Source organism: Serinus canaria, chromosome 2, assembly GCF_022539315.1.
Source record: "Serinus canaria isolate serCan28SL12 chromosome 2, serCan2020, whole genome shotgun sequence".
Classification (NCBI taxonomy): domain Eukaryota; kingdom Metazoa; phylum Chordata; class Aves; order Passeriformes; family Fringillidae; genus Serinus; species Serinus canaria.
In genome coordinates this window covers 20,497,878-20,525,393 of record NC_066315.1, presented here as the reverse complement: position 1 = coordinate 20,525,393, position 27,516 = coordinate 20,497,878, and the positions used below count along the sequence as shown (strand labels likewise).

Sequence of the window (27,516 nt, the reverse complement as noted above, 5' to 3'; positions counted from 1 at the left end):
AAAGTTTAAAATACGTCTTTTAATTGATGATTAATTTCTACAGTACTACAGTATTAATAGTCACTAAAACAAATATCTGAATCTATAGATCAAAAAAATTATACTTTTTGCAAATAAATAAGTTATTAGAAGTATCATATTGTGTTGCTTTCCTGTCCGTGTAAACTTCTAATGATAACACATTTTAAAAGAAATAACAATAATAAGCAGTTGCAGTGCATTTACATTATTAAGAAACTTGAAGTACAATTCTATACATATACATTCTATACACTTTGATAAATTTTTCTGCACTTACACTTTTACAAAGCCATAAACTGAATGGACATTCAAATACATTCAAGACCAAACAGAGAGGCAGGAGAGTATGAGTAAAAAGGACAAGATATTTCAGGTGGTACAACATGACACAGAAGGTACTGTACATCACCAGCCACTACCAGCTGCAGGCATGAAACTGACAGCAACTTCCTAGAGAGGGTTGGAGTCACCCAACATTCAGGTTTCTCCAGTTCTCTTGGGACAGCTCTCAGTTCACTTGTCAGATTTGCTTTTGTGACCTAGGAGTTCTCTCCATCTGGGAAGTCATGGGGATGAATCAGCTGGGGACATCCGCAGAGCTGGCACTCCTGAAGGCGCTCGAGACCCCAGAACCGCACCGGTGGCACAGTGGAGCGCGGCACCGACCCGAGAGTGCCACCCACTGCAGAGCTGTGCCCTCCTGGAAGCAAGCCCATGGAGCTGCCCTTGGCAAACTGCAACCTGCACTTCAGCAGCCTGGCAGAGCATCGCAGGCAGTAACAATACTGAAACTCACTTGAGCAAGAGAACACACAGCTCTGCAGAAAAGTGGGGAGTTTGTTCTTTAAACAGCCATTGTAACAAACACAGAATGAAACATTTTAATGGGCTACAGTTAATAATCTATAAAAACTGCAGGTTCAGCATGAATTTAAATTGTAAACTGCTAATAAATAATACATTAAGTCTCAGCACATTTTAAAATATACATTATGAAATAAACTTTGATTTTCAGAAAAGCTTTCACCTTTTTTGTTAAAAAAACTCATTTAAAAATTCTGTATGAAATGCAGCCAGTTTGCCTGCCTGAAATTTTTGATTTATGAGGCCCTACTGCCTAGTGCAGAACATTTATTTGTATTAACTTTCCTTTCTTTTTTTCTTTCTAAGGCAGATTAAGCAAGAGCTCGATTCAAAAATGTCAACATCATTTAAACTAATTTGAAATTACAAATTATTTTAATGATTGTGAATTGGTTTCATTCTGGTTTATTTAGTAACCATACACATATCCTAATATCTACTGAAGTAAGCTACTGTGAAGACCAAGAGTACAACAATCAGAGCAGTAGCTAGACCTAGATTTAAAATGTACATATTTCCATCTGGTCACAGAAAAGATCTCCATGCATCTCTCTGTTAACTAGACTTACAATCTATCCATGAACATGAACCTGGCTAAGTGTTAAGTTCAATGGGAATGAGAAACAGCACCCTGCACCATTTCTCCAAGGCAGTTTAGGTGGAACTGCACTGTTGAGGTTGGTGTGCCATGCCCATCCTGGCAGAGCTGTGTATCTCAAGACATGTAGGCTAACAGACAGCAAACCACAGCTGACTGGAGTGGGAAAGCCCTCTCTGTAACACACCCTCTGTGCACAGAGATCCTCCAGCTGATCCCCTGAGCTCCCTCAGCAGACAGTAACGACAGCGCAATGAGCTTCCTCTCATCTCACATCCTGCAGGGTGGCAGAAATTACATCTATCAGCTACTGCTCACCACGGCCTCAGTGACCCCTTGCCAGATAACACAGAAGATGCAATACCTCAGCGCCATGTTCCCTGCTGCTGCCCATGCCCTGAAGCCAGAATCTGACCTCCAAACATTCCGGGCTGAGCTGTGAAACAACCCAATCTGTCCTAAAACAGCTTTTCACAGTATGTGAGCGCTGGGGAGAACCTCAAGAAATCCAGCTGCTTTCAGGTAGAGTTTATACAAAAGATGGTTTCTGTTTCTACCAATAGTAGGAAAAGTCACCTGATTAAAAGGAATCTCCCTATTTCTATATACTGCTATTCAAAAAGTTTCATAAAGCCATGCTCTATTTGAATTCATTTCAGAAAGCCTGTATAGAACAAGTAAGAAAATACCTTTATAAGGATAATTTGTTAAAGACTACATGAAAACATTAGAGATGCTGATGTTTGAATACATTCCTAATCTTACCTAAGCAGGAGGATTTAAATGCTTTAGAAAACTAGGAATATTGCAGAGAGGAAGACAAAAAGACAGATGTAAAAAAGAAGTTGGAAAGAGAGCACCATATGAAAATCATACTTAAGTTTTAATGTCCATTTGACAGGTTAATTAAATGTTTCAAGATAGTATATTGAAATTGAAATATAGGTACCTAGGATAAAATCCTAGCTCATCTGAAGTCAATAGCAAGAAGATTTTACCTGCAATTCTCACTATGTTTGAGAAGATATGTTAGCAGAATAGCAACAGCAATCAGACAAGAGGAAAAAGCCTCAAGCTGTGGTTCAGATTGGCCATCAGGAAGAATTTCTCCATGGAAAGGCTGGTCAGGCATTGGAACTTGCTCCCCAGGGAGGTGGTGAAGTCACCACCCCTGGAAGCATTCAAGAAGCAGCTGGACATGGCACTTATTGCTATAGTCTAGTTGATGTGGTGCTGTTTAGTCAAAGGTTGGAGTTTGTGACCTTGGAGATCTTTTCCAGTCTTACTGATCCTGTGAAAAGGAGGCTTAAGTGAAAGGTTTCAGTCAAAAAACAGGAGGAAGAAAAGAACATGTTGCTTACTTTTTTTAGGTAAATGTCATGTAAACTAAACTACATGACAATCTATCTTGTCAATGAAACATTGAATGTGATATGGTGAGTAATATTTAGCTTTACTTTTATTAATTCATTATTTAGCAAGAGTTTTGTAGCTGTAAATCCAGTTTTAAATTGTATCATTACCTTGTACATTGTTGCTTTATGGAAGTGCAACCCAAGATTGTAGCAAACAGTATTGGGTTTTTTAAAATTTCATATGTACAAAAGGATATAAAAATCGGTCCTTGATTAACATATGATAATATCCTTAGGCAACAATGAAAACAAATATAATACACTTTTATAGTGCAAGTATCTCCTTTAGTAAGAATACTATCTACAGGATACACTCATCTGATAAAGGATTTCAAATCCAAGGCACTTTCAATTAATTGATAGCTATAGTCTTCAGTGAGCTGCCCAGACAGTAAAAAGAGACACAGAACTTAATCTAATCTTAGTTTTTCATATTTCATCACACTCTTCTGTTTGCTAATGGAGATATATTTCACAAAACTGCCAATATGTTCCTCATAGTTTATAAAACAGTACTGAAACAGTGTCGGACACATACCACAGCTAGTCTGAACACATGTAACACAACTATTTTGTGATTCAATGTTGTAAATGTAATTTATATTTTAAACTTTTAATAATTTTAGCTGCATATAAAACAGAAGCAGTCAGTTAAATTAGAGCACCTTGTGTGAAATTTAAGGAATATAAAGATTACACCTTTTAAAATTTAAAGAAATACAACTGTTCTGTCTCAAGTCCGCTATGCACATAAAAGGAAACTCATTTACGTGTAATGAAGACATACATAAATATCACAAATCCAAGGCATAACATGGAATTTAAAAGTTAGGTATATAGCAAATCCTTGCTTTTTTCTTAAATCACTTGATACAACTTATTCTGGCATATCTACAAATTTCCAAAAGCTGTATTATCATAGTATAATTGAAGCTAAAAATGGAAACTGCCCATTCAAATATGTAGTTCAATCTCTTGCCAGCTTTAACTGAAACCCTTCCAAGATGCTGCATGCATTGATAAGCATTACTGTGTCATTCCATAATTGATCTAATCAGTAGGACCTTTCTTCTGATATTCATTGGCTCTTTACCTTGTTTCAAATTCATCATAGCTACACCTCCATACTTAGAAAAACTCTTCCATGTATTTATCATAGAACAAAGAATTACACATATTAGCAACTCAATCTTTCCGACTTCTTTCTCACTTCAACTAGTCTTGTTATTGTTCTCTGAGCTTTCAGAAGATTATTTAATTCTTCATCCCTGAGGTAGCCAAAACATAAGACTGTACTCCAGAAATTACCTCAGCAACCACAAGAATTCAGATTTTACAGCTGCCTGATGCAGCTCTTCCACATATGTATACACTTCTTTTGGCATCAGTGAAGCCAGAAACAAGACAGGTTTGCTGCCTACATTTTCAAGGCTTCGTACCACATTACTACATTTCAGTCTTCTCTCTCTCACTAAGTATCCAAGTTTCCTCAAATGCATCACCTTTTCTCTGAATCTGCTAGGCTGTTAGATCAAAATCTTCTAATTTGTTGGACCTCTCCCACTCAAGTATCATATTGTATAATATCACCTCTAACTTCTATCAATATACTGTAGATCCTTCCTGCAGATTATTGAAGACATGAAATAGAATTAGGTCAACACAGTATAAACAATTAATGGGAAGGGAGTAATTAAAATTGCCCAATGGGATGAATCAAAGCACAATTTATATTTTAAGATGATATTTTAAATATATTTTATCCCACTGAACTGTTGAAAAGAAGTCAAATGTCTCACCATAGCTACAAATTTTCAATGCAATACTGATTTTTCTGTGTACATACTTTAAATGTAGAATAGGAAACATGCTGACAATCAGCTTTGCTCTGCAAAGGAGTCCCATTCCAGCCACTGATTACAGAAAGGAAGGCACAACCTGTCTTCTCCTCAGCACAAACTTTTAACCAGTTAATATTATATCTATTACCCTAATTATCTTTAAAATTACAAATGAAAATACAGGGAAGTCTAAGTTTGCACTGACAATCAAGAATTCAACTCTTTTCAAAACTCCTTCTGGAATTCTGCAAGTGATACTGTAATTCAAAAAATGTTAAACAATGTGCTACAGTACTTATAACTGGAAAGGTATTACTTAATGTAAAGCTTAAATACCATTCAATACCATTCACCTAGTCTATGAAAAACATCATTACCTAGTTTACACTCTGATTTCCAGAAGACTCACTTTCAGTATAACTTATCAATTCTTCTGTTCTTGATAATTACTACAGGTCATAACAGAACTTTCAGAACAGAAGGCACAGTAGCCAACTATTCCAATTCTTAAAGCTACTCATCAACATATTGAAAATAAGAAAATATTTATTTGAAGAAATCAACAATTAAAAACCAAAGTAAATCTGAGGATGAAAAGGTAGGTCTCAAAATATATTAATTGCAAAAATAATACAGTCCACAGGCACAGGCACAGTTGTTTATTCTTGTTCCATGTTTTAAAACTTGGACTCAGAAAAATCAGAGGAAGTTTTGGGTCTTTACCCTCTCTTCTTTTCCCTTCCACTAAAAGCACCATGGTTACACAGCTTGATTCAATCGTCCTTTTCCACAATCACTTCTCCATGAAGCACCCTTCTTCTCTGCCGCAGCATGTGGAAGTAGAGTTGTGGAAATACTTGATCAAAGCATAAAAGAAAGCAAATTAGATGGAAAAATTCAACAGATCACATAATTTTTGGGAAACCACTATTTTACAGAATGATGAACAGAGTAAAAATTAAGGCACACAGTGGTTGAGTTGATTAAGGTGAAAAATAACAAGTCATGAATATTGCAGTGATTTAAAAAAACAATAATGACTCAAAGCACATTTGTCCCTGAATAAATACCCTGTGTTCAAGGAACTTCACTCCAACAGTTTCCTTGTAGAAACAGGATTTAACCACACTCTGGTAGTGCTTGAAGACCTCAAATCTGTCCTAAGCTTTTTTGAAGACTTGGAGGAGGATACAAATTTACTCTATTTGTTCAAGTCTGAAGTAAAGAGATCCCTCTTTGCTGTCCCTCTGTCATGTATTATATTATTGTCGACTGACAGAGTTGATCCTTATATTTAATGGCTAGAAAACTGAATTTATTCCTGAAGTGTTGTTACATAAAAAGATGTAAAACTGTTAGTAGGTTATCACACCTTAGAATATTTTTTGTTGACATAAATCTCTCTTGATGGCCTTCATGACTCCTTGGCACAAAAAATTTAAGTGTATGTTCCTATTGTAAAAGTCCATATTAAATGTTGCCTTCTCAAATGAACACCTTTCATGAATGCAGATCACAGACCCTTTAACTTCAGTTTCCCTGCTTTTCAACTTCTCTCTCTAATCTGCTCCCTCAATGTACTTAAAATGTATTTTAAATATTATATATTCTATTATCTAAAATATTACATTTTCCTAGTTTGGTCTAGCCCTATTCATGGTGGTATATCTGGTATATCAGGTTGCTTTCTCCTTGTCTTCGTGCTTAGGTAGCAGTGGAGATAACACTGGAAGTGAAAGACAGATTCTCTACTGTTACCTCCATGGTTTCTGGCATGCATAAGTACAAGGACAAACTGATTAAACAGGGACTGCAGATGTTCAGAGAGGTTTGGGGGTCAGGGGGTTGATTTCTGTGAAAATGAAATCTTAGAGAATACTGCTTCAAGTTTTCCTGAGCACACCTGAATGATAGTTTTTCCAAGGTAAATGGTTATTAGTAGTAAAAAGCCACAGCAAATCTCTGGCACAATTTGCCAGAGTCATTACTTCAAAGTGGGAGAGGCACTAGAAAGTCCCAGCAACACAGTTACAGACATATCTGTGTGTAAGCAACAACTTTTCTTACTTCATCCAAGTCTGAGAAATAATTTTAGCACGCTCATTGAAATTTTTAAGACTGATTATGTTCCTAAGCAAGTAACAGGACAGAAAATTTCAGCCTAACCAATTAAAGCACAGTAAAGCTTGGAACAACAGAAAGCAGTCTCTTACAGTAGAAAGTGTTCAGCAAATTTTAATACGGGTAGTTTTTATAGCATTGCTGAAGATTTATTTTTATGATGTTAAAATTTTTCTACAGTTAAACAGTACTTACATGGCACATAGGAGAACATGACAATAATAAGGAAGTAATAGTAGTCAAAAGAGACATTGTATTTGTTGGGAAGTCTCAGTGAAAACATTCCTGTTTTCTTCACGTAGGGTAAAGCAGCATATATGGTTAGCAGTTCACCTGCAACTCCAGCAGGATACAGAACGATAAAAAAGTTGTATCTGCATTGAAAAATAATAATTAAAAAACCTTGTGAGAAACACTCCATAAACTTAAAAATTTCTCTTGTTATTATTAGTAGCACAGAAATGTATTAAAGTAGTTCCTGCACCAGAATCAGGGATCACATCCTAACTTGACACAAAATATCAGTTTCAGTTACTTTCAGCAGAGTTGCTTAGATTGTCAAGAGAATGTATTCCTCAGAGCCTTGTTTAAAAACAGTGAAGATGCTTTGTTTAAAAACAGTGAAGTATCAGAACATTTTTATCTCTTTCTAACAGAACAACCCTCAAATTTTTAGTCTCCAATAATGATGTTTTAAAATGTACTATTCTTACTCCTGTTGTCACTGACAGGATTCAGACCAGGGCTGAATCTCAGATGATCCTACATATTTTCATCTAGGTGCACACACACTGGGTCAACTATATGTACTACAAATTGTTTGAAGATAATGACAATGTTGAAAAGCATCAGGATCCTGTTTTACTCACTACAACACGGGAATACTACATTTATCACTAATGGAAATTTGAATAAAAAGAGAAAAGAAAATTACAGTGCCAGAAACTTATCAGATCCATTTTAAAGTGAGATGATGTTCAAATAAAAGGCAAAGCATCCAGTTGAAAGAAAATGTGGTTTGAATGCCAAAGGCCACATAGGCAGTGACAAAATGAAAATTGTAATCAATAGGCTATGTGCTGTCCTTTCACAGAGTGCACCAAGGATATGCAGGTTCTCCTATGGAACAATTCTCCAGTTCATATAGGGAACAACAATGAGAGCTGTCACACAGAGAGAAAGGTACAATGCACACTCCCTGACCAAAAGAAATAAGATCCAAAACACCAGCAACTAAGCATGAAATCCTCCTAAAAGCAGAAGGGCTTGGAAGACTCTCAGATGAGGGGAATCACAGAATAGTTCAGGTTGGAAGGGACCACAATGAGTCATCTGGCCCAACCTCCCCACTAAAGCAGGGTTATCCTAAGGCACATGGAACAGGATTGTGTCCAGATGGGTTTTGAATACCTCCAGTGAGGGAGACACTGGGTTGTCTCTCTGGACAATCTGATCCAGTGCTTGGTCACCTGCACAGTAAAGAAGTTCTTCCTCATGTTCAGGTGGACTTCCTGTGCATCAGTTTCTGCCCTTTGCCTCTTGTTCTATTGTTTGGCAGCACTGAGAAGAATGTAGATTAGATAAGAAGGAACTAATACCTTACATACTGTTTGTCTCTATGCAGTTATAAGCTAAAGATCAGAAATTCCATCTCTCTTGGAACTGAATTCATGCCCAGTTGTGCTGTTTGTTTATCCATAAAACTTCAAGGGATATTTTAGACTCTATGAAAAAATAACATATTTTCAAATGTTTTGTTTATATTAATATTTCACCACATGTCTTTTCAGTGAGAATGTTGGTTTTCCCTACTGTCTATATTATGGAAACAAAATTCTGTTACTCAGAATGATGGCAAAAATTATTATCTGTCAATGTAATTTATTCTGAGTGCATTTCTCTTTCTGAAGTCTGTATAAAAAACTACTGATGATAGCCAATCTGACTATCTTTAAGTTTGTCATTTAGTGCTTAAACAAGTCTCTCACTTAGGCACTAGCAAAAAGGAAATGTTTTACAAGAATGGACATAAGTATCAGACATATCAAAGAAGCCCATTAGAAGCATCAAACCTGGATTACCTATAAAACAAAAATAAAGGAAATAACGAACAAACTCTTTTAAATAAGAGCCACCTGTACAGAATGTAGGTTAGATATTCTTCTTCTAACATAATAAGTCTGCCTTACATATATTTTTCAAATAATGACTACATAGAGTACTATTCCACTTAAGTCTCCTGATAAACACACACAGTCTCTGTAGTGTATGTGATCTAGTGGCCAACCTTAAGAATGCTTCAAAATCAAGACAGTTTTGATTTGGAACTCAATTTTTGTGGCCTAAACTCCAAAAGATCTGATAAAGCAGAACTTCTTATAAATGAATAATACAGATTGAGTGACAACAACTCCCCCATTTTCAAAAATCTAACATCCAAAAAGACTAGCACAGGTGCTTAATTTTGGGCACTGTATTCAGAGCATCATAAAGAGTCATACTGCAAATTAAAAGACGAGATAAAATTTAAAAGATAGAGAAAAAAAATTAGATTAAGTGAAAAAAAATTAGAATAAGTGAAAGCAGAGTTCAAACTGTGAGACACAGAAATCAAAGAAAAAGCCGTACTCCAAAAACCTCAGCTAAAATATTTTTAACATATTAAACCAAGCAACAATGATCCCAAGTACAGAAAGCAACTGACTTGCACTTTGCTGACACATAACCAAAGCTCAAACATCTGCTCTCCTGTGTGTTAGTTCAGCATGCGTGAAACCAACATGCACAGAATCAAGAGAAACTCAAGTGCAAGACATCTCCACCTGGCCCATTTAATGAAGTATGGCAAATGGTTGAGCAGGTTGAATGTGTAGAAGGAATATCGAGTAATCTCTGTCACAGTCCATACGACCAGAAAAAGAATAACGCTCTCCTCATTCTGGATCTGCAGAAGTATAAAGAACCAACATTTTCTTCATCCTTAGGTTTCCTTTCTGCGCAAACTGCAACAGACTTCTCTTTAAGATATATAGAACAGAACTAATACCTTGTAAAGAAAGAAAATTTTGGCACAAAAGTGATATGCTGAAACCATTACCATGTACAGTTCATTATCATATGTGATTACTAACATACAGACATTTGTCAACTGAGCAATCTTCAACCATTATGCAAATATCAAAATATAAAACCCTATAATTATGCTTACTCTTCCTCGTTATTCTCTACCTACATTCCACTAGACCATCTAACTATCCCTCTTCTGTTTGTGGTTTATATACTTGTTTATGTCTTTCCTCCTCAAAACAGCAAGAACAACAAAATGTTACAGAAGGTATGTTTTTCTCATAATCACTTTTTAATCATTCTGCATTTCATTACTCCATTTCCTGGATTTTCTCTTACTTTTTATCTTGCTTCTTCTTCAATATAAAACGTATGTCTCCATGAAACTTTAGACAAAAGGAATTGCTTTATATAAGCTACTAACTGGAACTTGGTCACAGAAGATCAAGTTTGGCAGACTTCAGGGAGCTCTAAGATAGTTGAGGAGCTGGAGCACAGATGGCTCTCTAAATGAAGAATAGTTGGTAGATCAGGAGCTTTGGGTAAACTCACTCAACAATCCCATGTAAGATTTAAGTTCTGAGTCATTAAACTGCCTCATCAGTAAGTAGCACATCTCTGCTGTTTCAAAACACCAGTTCTTTTTCACAATGAGTGAACAAATAAACAAAAGTCCCCAAATACAAAGAAGGCACCTGGGGATCTATTACAAACACTACCTTCTGTGAGGAAAAATTACCCACAAGTAATTTTCTTTCTTTTAAGAGGGGAGAAATTTTGTAATACACTTCTATGCCTGAAGGTTGAAAAGCTCCAGGGATGTCTGTGAAATAGAATAAAGCAACACAGGTTTTGTTAAAATTATAAAAAAGGGAAATGACTTTTCAAAATAAAATGCGACATAGTGACAAAGCTTAATATATTTCCAAGACGCTGAAAATCCACAACTCTGACAAAAGTCAAAAAGAATTGTAAGTGCTTAAAAAATCGCACCCTCAATGTGTCAGTCAAAGAAGGTGCAATTTTAACAGAAGGATCTCACCAACATCATAAATAAAATGGAGACATAAAAATAGCACCAAAATCACAAACAAATAGCAGCAACTGAAGTGCAAAGACACTCAAACAAATATGCAAAGGTAAAGACAGAATTAGGCTGTTCTTTGCCTCATGCAATTAGAGACAAACATTGATAACTCAAACTTGGATTCATGTCACAGTGCTAAATCCAAGCAGAAGTGCCTTAAAGAAGTATGCAGAGAATTCCTATCTGCTGCCTTGCAAATCTGCAGTCAAGTGGGGAGGTCTGGCTCTGGCTATTATCACTGACATGCCTCTCACCACCCAAAGTGACCCTGAACATTCATGCCTGCTAAGCAATAACAGCGTGAAATACAATCAGACATACATTTAAATGTATTTATTCTTGGACACAGCTTGACCTACAGTAGTGTAGACAGAGGAAATAAAAGAAATTGCTGGATATGCTTAGGATTTAGTCCACTGCAGATAGTAAAAAAAGGCAAAATGCAGTGCTACAGTCCATCTTATGTGTAGATATTCAATATAAGAATCGTGTTAATCTTTGAGACATTTTTCCTTACAGAAAAATATAAAAAGTTAGCTTACAAGGAAAAAAAAAAAAAAAAACCAAACCAAACCAAAAAAATAAAAAACCAACCCCAAAACAAACAAAAAGACAAACAACAAGAAAAAAAAACAAACAAGTCCTCTTGTGAAATGAAATGAAGATTTGATAACTGAGGCAGGTGCTAGGATAATTCATCTTCAGAAAGGCTTATGCCATCTGCTGGTGAGACAGTTTAACGGCTCAGCTTTTCAAGTTCTGAAGAAATTCAGGAGCACAAAACCTATCATTTAATTTTTTTATACACCTTTCATAGAAAGCACACCTCACAAACTGAACCTAATGTCCTATCTACTAGTTGTGAACTGTTTGCTTCATTCTAGTAATGGATCACTAGCCTTACAATCCAATGCCACCCAAAGCCAGGTAAATAACCATTGTCATTTACACAGGTCCTAAAGTGCCATTGTGACACACTGGATGTCATCAAATGTTAAGATTACCATAACATTAAAATTTTGAGAAGGTTTCTAAAAAAATAGCAAAATCACAACCATGTTTTTCCATGTGAATTCAAGACATAAATTTAAAGACATAAATTTACCTTTTCTTTAGATTAATTCAGCAAGGGCTACTTAAAATTTTTTGAAAGGGAGCTGCTAACACTAGGGTAGTTTTGCTTGTAAATAACAGGAGTAGTCATTGATTTCATTTAGGCAGACCACAGAGGGCACAATGCTGAAAACACTGCTGATTCACAGCTATGACCCAGAGTCTGTCTCCTGGCAAGAATCACACAAATTCTATCTTGTAACCCTAACTTCCAAAATTACACTCAAATATGTAAACATTCTCTACAGGAATAGAATTAATTTTTAGCTTGGTCTTCCTTGTGAAATGAGAACCGTAGTAACAGCTTCTCCTTAAAAAGCAATCAAAACGTAATTTGCTCAGGCGCATACCTGTTTAATACTGTGTGCAATGAACCACACCATGAAGATTCTTGAACTCACTTGGACCCCAGTCACAAGCACAGATGTGCGAACTATTCCTTAAAAAGAGAAACATGTTATCTCTGCTCCACAATTCATGTCTTAACTAGCTACAGGAGAAACTAAAACAAAGAACTCACCAACTGCACAGTGGATTACCTGTAAATAAAAGTAAGACAGAGGTTACTGATGTGTGGCATATTACTAGCTATCCTACAAACAGGGCCTTTTGATATTAATATAAACCTAGGCTCAATTCTGGTTTTTGTCTCCCACTAAGAATCTTAAAAAGAAATACATGGCAGAGCCCTGGCAATCAGTGATGGGACGGTCTCAATATCAGAGCTGTGCAAATACATTAAAGACATTTGTTTTTCAATTTAATTGTAAATATTAGACATTTAGATACAAAGCATTTTATCCAACTAGTAAGCTTCTCTTCCTTTACCTTATTCAAAGAAGAATTTTACAGGACAGTGTAGAGGAAGTCACATAAGGAACGCTAAACACACAGCAATTTTAAAATGTTCTGCATTTATTACAGATTAATAACATTATTATACTTTTGTCAACGACAGCTATGAAGCTTTAGACACAATGTGTTTTCTGGTCAGTAATGTTTAGCAAATGAAGTGCTTTTCATTATTTTGGCAGGTTTGAATAGAATTACTTACAGTGAAGGTTTACAGCACAAAAGCCTATATGCAACTGGTAACGTGATTTTAACGGTTGAACTAGAGATGTTGTAGGCAGATTGAGAAAAAAAAATTAAAATGCAGATAGACATTCTTTGCTGGGATGAACTGCAAGTGCCTGGGAAAGAACTGCAAGTGCTCCATAAACCCAGCAATAAAGCTTCATTCCACAGATGTACCAGAACTGAGACCACTAGCGCACAGTTTGCAAAAGTATTACTTAAAGAATACTTTGCAAATCTGTGCAAAATCCCGTTGCAATGGATTATATGGGGTGTGTGAATCCCATCTTGAAATAAGCAGAAGCAGGAAAGGCACAGAAGGATAGTAAGTACAGTATAAAGAATATATTCTCTATATATATTCAATCTCTGAGATGGTGATATCTACTACACTAGAGGGCTGAACTGCTGGCTGTTATGCCTTTTTGCATTAAAGACTCTCAAATCAAAGCAGTTCCCAGGCACTGATTTAAAGAAATATTAGAATTAAGTCTGAAAAATGCATGCTGATTTGTTTCAAGTAATCACCTCGTCCCACCCCCAAAACTTCATTAAATAATAAAGTAAAAAGGACTTTTAGTACTAATATAGTATTTTTTACTTTAAATTCAGGATAATAATGTGTTTTGTCTATTATATGCAGCATCCAGTAAAGCAAACTAATGTTTAAAATTTACCTCAAGCAAAGCAAATGTCTGGAAAAATTTAAGCGTCTTTTGAACGCTTCTGAATAAGCCTCTATGTGTTCCTTTCTGTATATAAAACCGCACCATGGCAATACCTAACACCAGCCACCTATAAAAGAAAGAGAATGGATACATTTCAAATTAGAATTCTAAATATATCCATCCATTGTAAATAATTTAATAGATTATTTTTCTTCACAGGTTAACTTTGATTCTTCACTTGTCAGTGTTATTAGATCATCAAAAAATATCTTTAGACATAAATAGTATATAATATTATGTAAACATTACACTAATCTCTTTACTTGGAAAATAATGGAGAATAACTTGCTGCCTTCTGAGGACTGATTTAATTGAGGAAACCCCCCAACCACCCATCCATCAGACTTTTCTCCAGCAGTGACTACATATTTTGATGTAAATTTTTATGTATCTATTAAATCCTCATGCATCTTGACTATTAAATACTGTTATCTGAAACCACATGATGAGCTTGGCACTGAAGTCAGGGTTTGAGCTGCAAGTTTGTCAAAGTAAAGGAGTGGTATTTATGCACATGAGTTTGACATTTTTCATGGTCTCTCAGCTCACTGATTTCAGGACTTAGTAGTGATCTTAATGCTCCTGTTTGTCCAAATGAAGGTACCACTATAATTATGTTTTCCAAAGTGTTGAGAAGGGCTTTACAAGTTGACATAAAAATCAGATTCCAAAGTGCTGAAAGATGGATGTTCTATGCTCCTGACTTCAAGAAACATATTTAACTAGCACATTTGAGGGTGTTGGATAGATTTATTTTGGTTTTTTAAATGAAACTGAACAATGATGCCAACTAATACCCCTTCCAGTGTAAAGAAAGAAAAAGTAACAGTATCTTTTAATCATAGTAGAATTTGACATAAAATTTAAATTGAGATTTAGAATGGAAATTGAGATAAAAAAATAAACATCTAAATTGTGGGTTGATCCCACCACAAGCCCGGACTCTGTAAAATAATCCAAGGCATGAGGAATTCCTTCCATGTCATAAACCCATTTTTACATAATAAGGATTTTCAAACCAGTGTACTATATCTTCCTTAATCATGGGATTGATTGGGTAGGAATGGACCTTAGAGATCATCTAGTTCCAACCCCCTCTGCCACAAGCAGGGACACCTTCCGCTAAACAAGGTCACTCAGGGCCCAGTCCAACCTGGCTTTAAACACTTCCAGGAATGGGGCATCCAGGAGTTCTTTGGGCAGCCTCTGCAAGTGCCTCACTACCCTCTGAGTAAAGAATTTCTTCCTAATATCTACTCTAAACCTGCCTTCTTTCAGTTCAAACCCATTATACCTTATTCTATCACTACAGGCGCTCATGAAAAGTCTCTCTCCAGCTGTCTTGTGGGCTCCCTTCAGGAACTGAAATTATGTCACCCTGGAGCCTTCCATTCTCCAGACAGAAAAAACCCAGCTCTCTCAGCCTTTTAGACCTATACCTCATTCTTAAAACATCACATTAGCAAGAAGACTGAAAACTTCAGGTTTCAATCCAAAAACACTAAGAAAGTACAAAAATTCTTTAATATAGACATAGGCATAGCAAGAGCTATGGATGGCTATTTTGAGAGGTAAAAACAAAAATCAAAAATGACAAAAATTTTAGTTTAATGCCTTCTCTGAAATTGCTAGGAACAATTACTCAGTCCTTTCATTCTCCACAAAGCCATGGCAAGTATATTCTGCAGCAACATGAACTCTATCTAAGGAAGGGCCCAAGTGACAAAGCAGAAGGGCTTCAGAAACACTCAGAGACAGATTCAGAGAGATTATAAACATTCAGAGAAATATTTACATAAACATTTTGACAAATATTTAACTCATCCTCCTATAGTCCTCCCTGAGCATAAAGTATAAGCTAGCACTGGAAACAGGGTACCTGGAAACAGTAATGTTTGTTCAGACCCACTCTGCTGTAAGATGGTGAGAGCCGCCTGGACCCCGACAGCTCCTGCTCACCTCACATGGCACGGACGTCAGAGTCAGCCCCTTGACAGCTCCTACGCACTCGGTGTGCCCCATTCCAGCACTTCATGACAGCATTTCAAACTCACATTGAGTTAGTCAGGCTTCCCCACACAGCAGGAATGATTCCCCTCTTTGATCCCTTCTACTTTAAGCCCGTGAATCTGATCTGTCAGCGCTCCAAAATTTTCCCCTGCAAGTGTTACTTAGATTTTATAATGGATTTTAAATGTGAGTGCATTTATTTCAGGTTGTCTCTGACCACTGTGGAAACAAAGAATTACTGGAATATCACTGGAAGTCTTTCACAGTGGAGCTGCTCCATTTTACAGTGAGGTGTTTGACAAGAGGAAGGTGATAGTGAGTTTAGATCCAGCTGGCAACACAAATGTGACAGCAACAGCTCAGTATGTGACTTAGGCTGAGAAGTCATAATATATTTAACCTAACAAGGCATTTTCTGCATCTCAATCCACAACCAAAGCATAAGCATTGCAGAGAGAAGTAACCGTGGACTACACTCAGAATCAAAGACGAGTGTATTTTTCTTAAAGGACTTTTTATGTGGACATAAATTTCTGTAGATAGATTTATTCAGCTGTCAATGGCTTTGACTTTGGATCTCAGGAATGTCCTCATACTGATTATTACAAATCACCAGGAAATGGAAAACACCTTCTGTAACAAAGGCAGGATCTCCAGTTGGGACTTTCAGCAAAACTGAGTATTGATCTGTCATTTTAGTCCCTTAAATCTGTTTAGAAACAAAGATAAGCTGCAGGGGTTTTTTTATTAGAATGGTTGTTAACATGTAGTTATGCATTAGTTTGTTAAAACTCCAGAAACATTTTGCTATATTGCGCTACCTTGACAACTGGACAAATATACTGTTCTAGGTAAATATTTTTCCTGTGTAGTGTCTCTGTTAAGTATACCAGTATTTAAAATATGTATTTTTCTCTTAAATTGTACCTATAAATGATCATAAGAATTTATTCCTACCTCTTTTTTTCTGTTTCCACATAAAAAATCCAATTTTGTGTGTCCTAATTTTTTTTTTTTATATTAATGGAAAATGAGAGAGAAGGAAGTGGGAGATACTGATGCAGCACCTAAGGTCAAAACTAATACGGTTCGATAATCTTTTAGAGATATATAAAAGGCAGTGGCAAGAGTCAGTGTTCATTAGCAGATTCACACATGGAGCACAAGACTGGTAATTCAATGAGGTAACATTAACCTCACGTAAAAGCACTTTTCAAAAAGTGCTGCAGTAAGATACGAACAGACTTTAATACATACTCAAGATTCACAGTTGCTAGTGAGAAGAAAGCCATTACGATCACATTCCTGGCTTTCTCCAGCAGTGCTTGAGCTCCTGCCTCAACTGCGGCATGTTAGTTTTACTCTATGGGATTCAAAGGGCAGTGAGACCACCCATTAGTAACCAAAGTAAAACTGTTCTCATGATGAATATCACACTAGAAGTTGTAAATTTTTTCATTCTTAGCTTTCTTTTAAACACGTGGAAATGAATAGGTTGAGTTTTTTTCCCCCAAGTGTTAGTGAACAGTGAAAATTTTCAAGAAGTGAGAATATGTGCTTCGAGCACTAACAACATAAACCTGCCTGCCCTTATGATCTGTTATTCAAAATAAATACCCTCTTTCCTCACAACAAAGCCTCGCAGCACGGAGTACAAGCTCAAATGAACCTCCTGGGCTACTCTTCTGCCTCCACCGGTCCCCGTTCATCGCTCCTGGCTGGCTTTGGACAGCTCTGCCTGCCGGGAGCCGGGGCGGGCTCTGCTCGCTCACAGCCAGGGCACCGACCCGAGCGCGCCGCCCCTCACGGGACCCCGGCCCTGCAGCGCCCGGCAGCACCGAGGAGCGCTGCCGGCTCCCCGCGGGCGGCCAGCAGCCCCGTCCGCAACCGGCGAGGCCAGGACGCTGCTCCCCCGCCCGGCATTCCGGTCCCGGCTATACTTAACCTCCGCGGCGGGCGCGGGGTGACGCGCCGGCGGCTGGCAGCGCTGCACCGTATTAGGCAATGCTCGGCAGGCGAGGAGAGCCCCGCTGCCGGCGGCTCCCCCGCGTCCCGGCTCTCCCGCCCGGCCGCCGCCGGGCCCCCGCCTCGCCGCCCCCGCTTCGCGCCCCGCGGAGGCGCCGCGCCGCCCGCCCCGCTCACCCCGCGGTCATGGCGACGTTGTAGAAGATGAGCCATGTCGTGGCCAGGACGCCCAGCTTCTTCTTCTTCTTGCCGTTCTCCTTCTCCTCCACCGCGCCGTTGCCGCCTCCGTCCTCCTCGCTGGACGCCATGGTTCCCCGGCCGGGAGCGCGGCGCACACGGCGGGGAGGAGGGGCTCCCTCCGCGGCGGGGCTGGGGCCGCGCTGACAGCCGGACCGGGCGCTGTCTCTCACCCCATCTGTCTTCCCTGAGGGCCGCTGCCGCCGCCAGCGGCTCACATGGCCCTGCGCGCTCCTCCCTCCGCGCCGCGGGTCTCCCCGGGTCAGCCGGAGCCTGCGGGGGCGAGTGAGCCTCCGTCGGCGAGGAGATCCTGCTGGGATGGTACCTGGCGTCAGGCAGCAGCAGCGGGCACAGCCCACTTCAGAAAAAGTGACAGAAAATAGCGCAGTTCTCGGAAACACAGAAATAGGTGTCTGAGACTGGGAACACCTGGGAGTCTGGCCAGAGACCGACTGGTGGGAATAGGCCCCACCTCAGAGGCCAAACAGCCACCTGCCAGGGTGACCTCGATAGTCTGGTAGGTCTCCATAAATACCACCCTCAATACATGAGGAAGACTAAGGCTCCCACCTGAGAAGGGGAAATTTCTTCCAAGGACCTGGAGTACCCAGGTGGCAGATAAGGATGAGATTTGCATATGCAGCTTACCATGTTAATGTCTGCTCTCTGTGCAAGTGCAAAGGGAAGCTAAGCCAGCACAGCTAGCATTGCTGGGACTGGCTCTGGAAGGGGGACAGCCTTAGCCTGAGCTAATGTGACATGATGCTTCAAAAGTGTGAGCTGCACCCACTATCCTGACACCTGGCTCAGTCTCTGCTAGCCTGGGGATGCAGACTCCTCATTTCCACAGCTAAGCATGGTGACCATGGCCTCTCAGCCCAAATACCTCACACACAGGCATATACAGACAGAAGAATTCCAAAATTGGGTCAGGATATCTTTGAATGCTACTTGTTCAGCAGAATTTAAAGAGTCCAAGTCTATCTACTTTAGAATGGGGTGGGTACTTCAATGCTGAAGACACCTGGATGTCTCAGGTCGAGAGCCTTCTTGTAAAGATAAGCAGATGTGCCAAACAAAACCTAAGTCTCCCCCTCCTCACACAAGCTTCATCTTTCAGCCTCAAAACACACATCCACTGGCAACAGCAAATGTATAATGTGCAAAATGAGTAGTTGGCAAAAGAGCACATTATATATGTTCTTAGGTTACACTAGATACCAATATTACACATACACAGATGTTTCTTGTGTTCAAGTGATAAATATAACCCAGTTTGAGAATCCTGTAGTTAAAAAACCAAAACAAAGAATTAACACACAGGATTGAATGACCCAACTCAGAAGTTTTTGCCAATACAGGTTAATCTAAGCCTACATGTCATCTCAATGTGACAGCTGTAAGTTGGTTTAAACTTTAGTTTTCAAAAATTTATTATTTTAATTCTGGATATTCCTGCTATCTTACTTACATGTTTTCTCCACTTGAATTCCTCTTATTTCTTCAAACCATTCTATTCTCTTCATTCCATTCAGTTTTGGCTTTGACAATGTAGTGTTGAAAGAGGCATCAAAAATGAAACACATATTATCAGTAAGGTGTTTTTTTCTCATTTGATTTTGTCAATTTAGGAATTCATTAACTGATGAAGACTTTCTTAAATTATGATACATGGAGAAAGGCATGACTCAATCCAAATTTTTAATATCAGTTTGGGGTTTTTTTACTACTTTTAGCTGTCCTTTGCCACGCTTCTTTTTAGATTTTTCTACAGCATATTTGAGGCAACAAATCCTATTTTCTTTCTGAAGCAAAAATTTTCCATTTTTAAATCCCTTCTTGGATGTTTTCCATGCTTTTGATCAGAATCTTTTGAAATTTGATATGCAGTTTGTCTAATTCTCATCAGAATTCTGTATTACTTTCCTTCCCCTATTTATTTGCTCAGATTTATTGATTTTGGGTGCACACATCTGTAATGATGACTGGGTTTGTCTTCAGTTAATTTAGTCAATTCAGAACTCAGTGGTGAGGATAAGTGTCTCAATGTGTTTGCTCTAATATTGTGGTTACTATTTATTAAGCTTACAGATTCTCTTGCTATCACACCACTCATTCACCCAATTGATGAAAACTTTCTGAATATTCCCATAATCTTTTCTTGGATTGAATAAACTAAACTTTTTGTTCCATTTGCAAGATTTGTCATCCCCATTTGGCTATGTTTCCCAAACATTTATTAAAGTATTAAGCACAAAACATATTTGCAGAACTTTCATAAACACCCCACTGCTGTAATTTCTCTGTAATAAAGTGGCTCCTTGTTTCTATTTCCCATGTTTTATTCCATGGAGATATTTTATTCCTTAATCTGTAACTACTTCATATCCTGGGTAGTACCTGTGAGACATTTTTTCAGCAGCATTTTCAAAACATATTTGTTGTGTTAATCCTGTTTGGTTTTTTTTTTAAATCTGTTTTTATAAATGCATGTTCCAGGAATTGCAATGTATTAGTTGAAATGCAATTTCTTTTTAATAAATTTTCTACTGTTATTCTTTAAACCATGATATCTGTCAATTACAATGTATATAGTTGAGGTTACTAGTCTGTATTTTCAGAATCCTTTATTTAAATTTGATAAAGTGTCAGCTATTTCAAAGTGTTACGTACAGTATCTTTACTTAATTAGAAATAAAGTTTTTATAGTAGCAAAATTCTTTCAACTAATATTTCAACTTTGGCTAGCACCTTTTCATCCCCAAAAATCTCAAAATTATTAATAAGATAGATTTTCTTTACATACAGAAATTTAATCAATAGACATGAATAAGCTTATATATTAATTGCACTATCTAAATCAGCTTTTAAAATCAGTTATGACTGGCTTATCAATTGAGGTGAATTTTGTTGTTATTCAAACACAAACCAACCTTTCCAATACATTTCAAGACAGTCAGTTCAAGGTCTTTTATGTTGTAGGTGAGAGCATCATAGTATTTCTTATTCATTCTCAACGTTCCCTGGAAGTTCACCTTTATTTACTATAGCTCCCAATCATCAACACTGCTATACTGTCACTACAAAAATAAGTGGTTTTCTTGGTCCTCATCATGATTGATATTATAATATATATTTTACTTCTAGATTCCTATTGCACACACAGATACTCAAAACCTTATAAAGCTGAATAAACCTTATAAAGTTTTTACTTTCAATCTATTTCCAGAAATACAAAGTGAAGCTTATACGAGATTATTTTCTATTGAAATGTTCTACAGTGTTCTGGGGTTTTTGTCATAAAATTTATCTATTCAATATGGAAACACTTCTATGGAATGAAAAATTGTAGTGCTCTGAAAAAATTATGATTTAGCAGCTCCACTATCACAGGGGAAAGTCATCTACTATTGAACGGTTCAAGAACTACTTGATATGAACTCTGCAGAATTACCTTTATACTTCAGACTAGTTAAATGTTAGACAGTAACTTAAAATCCTGGCAAGAGGAATTTGTAAAAAAATTTAACAGCTTTCATTCTGCTTGTCCTTCTGCCCTGTGTTTGGTTAAGGTTCCCAACACACTGCAAGAACAATGTGTTTAGACAAAAGACTTTATATATACTACTTGCATACTATTCTAGGTTTATGGTATGTAGGAATCAATGAGATATGCAAGGATTAATGCAAGTAAACAGAATTTTGTCTAAATTAAACACTCTGTGTGTGTCTTTTTGTGCATTCATCCAGGTGTGTAGATCTATTATTTAATTTACTATGCTTGGAATTTGATAGAAGATGCTTTCAAAAGATGTGTGTATTATGAATTGCATAAATCTTGTGGGAAGAACTAGAAGATCTCATATTTGGCACTTCTGAAGCAGTTGGAGTTTTGCACTGCTACTGCAAAATAAATTATTCATATTAAGCCTCTGACTGTACAGCTAAGTAGTCAGCAAAGGAAAAGGAGTGTGATGAACACAAGCTGAAGTGGAATTTTATATTTCTGTTATAACAATACAAAAATTGTAGTGTGAACATTTAAAACTTTTGTATGGAAATTATTGATTCTACATATCCAAAACCTACTGGCTTATTAAATGTTCTGTAAAGCACATTAAGTCTGGGATGACCTTGTGTATTGTTCTATTTAATCCTCTCCAGGAACAAAACCATAATGCAAACTGCAATGCTGAAGAACAAACACATGTTAAAGGGAGACGGCTATCCTGCTCATTTGAGTTTGGTTTATCCGAGTTTTTGATTTATCCAAACTCAGTGTACTTTTTGCTGTAATAGACTAATTGAACTCTGTACAACAATTATTTTCTTTATGGGATATTTTAGATATGATGTGATCTGCACTGCTGGAATCTTTGCATACTGCAAACTGGCTGTATCAAGAAGCTAACTCCACTTTAATATTCTAATTTATATATACATATAATGATTAAAACTGAAATTAGTACTATTAACTTCAATTGTATGGTTCACGCGAGTAAAATAAAATACACTTTGGAAATTAACTGGTAGCATAAATATATTCTTAAATCCCTTTTCTATATTATGCAATAAAAGTAATATTCTTCCTGTAAAGAAGCTTTTCTACCTGCCCAATAGATGTCAGGCAAATTTTTCACAGGGTTTCCCAAAACATATTTCAATAATATTAAAAATTCATTCTGATTTTCTGTATATTTCAATGGTAGCTTGCTTGTGTGAGAGCTACAATCTCTACAGAGGAGACCACTTCCATTACTAGTTTCAGAGCAGGCACAATCTAAGCTTGTTATTTAGTTTTATTTCCAGAGCTTGAGTTAAAAAGGGCTCTTTATCAAGTGAGTAGTGTTCCAATCTGATGCCAGCTGTGGTCAGTAGAAGTATTTCTATTTCCTTCTTCAAAGAGTGGCAAAGAACAAAAAGATTAATTTTAACCTTTCCATTGGTTGAAAACTGGTCTGAGTTATCAGCAAGAAAAAGTGACCATATTGGGTGTAGTCAGTTTGGCCACACTGAGAACAGGTGTTTGTGCCAAAAAAAGCACTAGGACAAGTGGTTCCCTAGAGCAGTGTCAGGAAGCTGGCACAGAGTGATGCTCTGGCCAGCATCCCCAGGGAAGCCCAGGCACCCAGAGATCCCAGCACCCAGCACCTTACAGGTTATCTGCCTTTCACAGGTGTATCACAATACATTACCATAAGAGTACTCAAGCAAATAGCATAGACATTTTTTTGTGTTTGACTTCAGTGAACATGTTATTCAAAATCATTTAACAAAACCTCAGTGTAAATATATGAAGTATTACTTCATGTGAGTTGCTTTGAAATTACTGCTTTGAATTCAAAGAGATTGAGGAAGACATAAACCCTTGTTTCTGGCATCTGTGTGCAAATATTAACTAGAAGGTTGCACATCACAATTTTTAACGTGGTCAGGGCAAAATGAACTATTTTATGACATTTATTAGTAGAATCTTTGCCTAGTTCTAAGATTATATGGGTTTGAAGGAATTCCAGTTATATGCTTTATATAATCCTACTTGCATACTTCATAAATATTAAGGCAAAAAGGACAATTAATTTTAACCTGATTTCCTAACAGCAGACACCAGACTTACTGTATTGATGTGTTCCATATATTTTCTCTATACATAATGAAATAGATGAGAATACCATATGTCATGCTGCTTGGACACTTGCAAAATATTAGAACATATACAGTAATATTATAGATGGGAAGTAAATCACTGTGGTCCAGTAGCTAAAGCATTTACGTGTGCCCTGTAACTGGGAAAAATTTTGTCTTCGTCATATCATCATATCATTATGCAGTACAGCATCTTGTATGCTGTCCAAAACATTTTGTACTTGCCCTGTCAAAGACAAAAGCTGTGATTAAATGGACGGCTGGCACTTGCTCTATTCTGAGCCTTTCTGCTTTCCTTTGATTATCCTTTCTTCACAGCTTCCAGTTCCAAAAGCAATGTACACAGTGAACTATAATGAAAATGCAGTTAAAATAAAGGTCAGTGGGACTGATTTGTGAGACAATCATTGTTCTTCGTATCTGTCTCTTTGCTAGAAGTGTCCTGGCCTGACTTCTTCCTGGCACCATACAACTTATTTCTACAATGCAGCAGCTACAAAACAAAGATATGCTAAAATAAATGAGTATGACAAATAAAATACCACCCCAGCAAACTGGAGCTGCAGTCGGCCTCCATGGCTACAATGGCTTTGTCTTATTTTAAGAAAATGCTTGTCTAATGCAGATGGGTGTCAATTGAGTGATTGTAAAGAACGTTAGAACTTCCCCAGCAGATGGTTATTTTCAAGTTGCTCCTCTTAGGTATCCTGTCCTACTGAAGACTATAGAGAAATGAATAATTGTATATCATCAGAATCCAGAATTTACCTTCATATGAATAAACTTTTGTCACAATATAAAAAATAAGTAATAAATTATATAAACAAACAACATAAATAAAACACTTAATCAAATTTAGATGTATGTCACATCTTTAAAATCCAGGACATGTTTTATGCCAGAAATTAACTGAATACCTGCCTTTATGAGACTCCACCTAGAGGACTGGATTCAGCTCTGGGTACCCCAACATAAGAAGGATGTGGACCTGCTGGAGTGAATGCAGAGGAGGCCATGAATATGATTAGAGGGCTGGAGCAGCTCTGCTATGGTGATGGGCTGAGAGAGTTGGGGCTGTGCAGACTGGAAGGAGAAGGCTCTGGAAGATCTCATTGCAGCCTTCTGGTATCTGAAGGGTGCCTGCAAGAAAGGTGGAGAGGGACTTTTTAACAAGGACACTGTAGAGACACAGCAATAAGACAAGGGGTAATGGCTTTAAACTGAAACAGGGTGGATTTAGATGAGATATTGGGAAGAAATTATTTACTGTCAGGGTGGTAAGGCTCTGGAACGTGTTGCCCAGAGAAGTTTTGGGTGCCCCAAACCTGGTACTGGCTCAAAGATTGAACAGGGGTATGACCAACCTGGTGTAGTGGAAAGTGTCCCTGCCTGTGGCAGGGGGATTGGAACTAGATTACCTGTAAGGTCCATTCTAACCCAAGGCATTCTATGATCTCTTAGCTGTATCTGAACAACAGTACTATATAAAAAGAGAAGTGTGCAAAGAAAAAACAAATGTCTGCACCAGTCATTTGAGACTGCTTACTTCAGACAAAAGTAGCATACATTTAAAAAAAAACCCACCCTACTAAAACTTGCTATAAGGCTGTATAGAAACAAGCCCTAAGCCAGAGAACTGTTGGACAGATAGGCTCCTCTGTGAAATCAACAGAGTTACTGTTGCAGAGGCCATCTTCAGAATGAGGTCCAAAATAGAACAGATGAATAATCCCCTGGACATGCCTGTTTTTCCTGACCCAGACTAATGTAGCACTGTCTCCAGCCATGCCTTCCCACCTCTTCACATGCCTGATCTAATTCCAAGGTGAGTCAGAGGTGTGACATGATCCAACAGGGAACTTCTCTGCAGTGAAGTAGTTTTCAGCTGGATCAGCTGATTGTGCAACCACAAATGAAATGGATCAAATTCCAAATCTAATACAAGAAATGTGGTGGCAGCACATAGTTGTGGGCAGAGGGCAGTGTTGCTACATTCTCTTTCAGCTGTAGATCCCCCAAAATTAGATGCAATTTGAGACTGCACCTTTGATCTATATGCCTTACTTTTAGATAGCTAACTTAGGCAGCAGTAGGAAATAATACAAGCATTTTGAACTACATCCAGTAAAGATGTAGTTCACACCTGTTTATTAATAGCATATAGATTAACACACATGTTTTTAATAGCATATTCATTATAATACTCACACATAAAGTGGAAAAGCTGGTTTCTATAGCCACTTATGTCTGAGAGGGCAAACCCCACACTTCCTGGGAGAGTGCCCTACCTACCACCCCTTGCTGTGCCATGGAAAAATGATAGAGCCATGAGACAGGGAAGAGAGAGATACAATATGGAGTTCTGGAACGACTTCACACTGTGTCTACAGTAAAAGAAATCATTACAGAATCAAAATATGACCCATGATTACATGGCTTAAGATGCTTCCTGGTATAGACTGCCTTTTTTCAAAACGTTGAGTATGATACTGGGAATGAAAGTTGGGTTGCTTTTTGGCTGAAGGCAGTCTAAAACCCCAGTTCCCCATGAGTGTTGTGTTAGCTCTTCCTGCAGGACTACTGAATAAAAGCCCTGCTTGTTTTGAAAGGTTTCCTACAACTAGTTTTGAAGCCATCAGAAAGAAGGGATGAGAAAGTGGGGGATAAAACAGGGTCAGAGAGCATCTACCACATGTCTTTTGCGAGCATAATGGGGGATGATGAATGGGGAGGAGGTAAAGCATCCTCCGAGGATACCTAGTCATAGAAATGAGGTAGAACCAAAGAAAACATGCAATTCCTTACAAGTAGTCAGTTCTACACAGTAGATCAATGCTGACCTGCATTAGCTGCTGAAAACAGTTACAATGGATAGGTAAAGAAGCAGAACTAGAGGTCTGGGAAGATAAAACCCAGTAAAATAACTAAGTGTCTAGTGACTGTAAATCCTAGCAGGAAGAGGCTTGGTGTGCAGTTTTCATTTGATGTGTCAAAATTCTGCCTAATGCATGCAATCACATTCATTATTGAGCACGGTTAGTGCTATTGATTGCATCTAGTGTTTCTGCCCTTCAAACAGCCACAGTACCTTTTTCATTTCTTGTTTGCACGCCTGTGATATGCCCATATTGCTCTGTGTCTGACTCTTTCCCCAAGTGTACACATGAGCCTAGTTTTACTTAATTTGCAATCTAACTAGTTCAGAGTAATCCAACAGTACTAAAAGGCCTTAAGAATAATGACTTGAGTTTTATGTGACCGCAAGAATAGGCAGAACTTGACTTATCCTATGAGTCATATTGTTAACGTGGGACACACCCCACTGAAGCCAGCAACATAGGTTTACAAAGTGGAGCACCAAGATAGGCAAACAGAGGCCACGGGATATTCCAGGCCCTGTGACCAGCTGATAGCGACTGCTCTCCATGGGATGTGACGGCGGAGAACTGGTCATGCTCCGTGCGATGCTCTGAGAGATGCGGGCATAACCACCAGCCTGCACTTTGCCGTCAGGCTAACCCATGCCACAAGCACCATGGCATTACCAATGAACAGGTTCGGTCAGACCAACGTATAGAGAAGCTCTAAAAATCTTCCATAGAAAGCAAACCTGTCTGGATACAAAACCGTCTCGCCTTCCAAGCAGCGTGGGGAAGAAAGAGCTCCATATAACTAAATAACATAAGCCTCCGCCTAGCGGAGCCGTGCCGGCCTGGGGTGGGGGCGG

At 38.0% G+C, this 27,516-nt stretch overlaps 1 protein-coding gene across 1 annotated transcript; it reads right to left on the bottom strand.

Annotated features, from left to right (window-relative positions):
- Positions 1-27,510, bottom strand: HACD1 (3-hydroxyacyl-CoA dehydratase 1). The gene is made up of 9 exons (XM_009085914.4): positions 27,335-27,510; positions 19,615-24,929; positions 18,084-18,453; positions 13,881-13,998; positions 12,647-12,665; positions 12,477-12,565; positions 9,683-9,804; positions 7,056-7,234; positions 1-5,595 (listed from the first exon to the last, which is right to left on the bottom strand). The coding sequence occupies exons 3-9, from the start codon at positions 18,212-18,214 to the stop codon at positions 5,513-5,515; spliced, it is 741 nt and encodes a 246-aa protein (XP_009084162.2). The 5' UTR covers positions 18,215-18,453; positions 19,615-24,929; positions 27,335-27,510; the 3' UTR covers positions 1-5,512.
- Between the last annotated feature and the right edge of the window lie 6 nt (positions 27,511-27,516).

Bases quoted from the DNA above. Each gene is read 5' to 3' on its own strand.
- HACD1 (XM_009085914.4), bottom strand. From the start codon at position 18,214: ATGGCGTCCAGCGAGGAGGACGGAGGCGGCAACGGCGCGGTGGAGGAG. The intron at 13,999-18,083 runs GTGAGCGGGGCG...TTTCTTTTATAG, and splicing joins AACGTCGCCATGACCGCGGG to GTGGCTGGTGTTAGGTATTG. The intron at 7,235-9,682 runs GTGGAGATGTCT...TTTTCAATGCAG, and splicing joins TACTTCATTAAATGGGCCAG to ATACAACTTTTTTATCGTTC.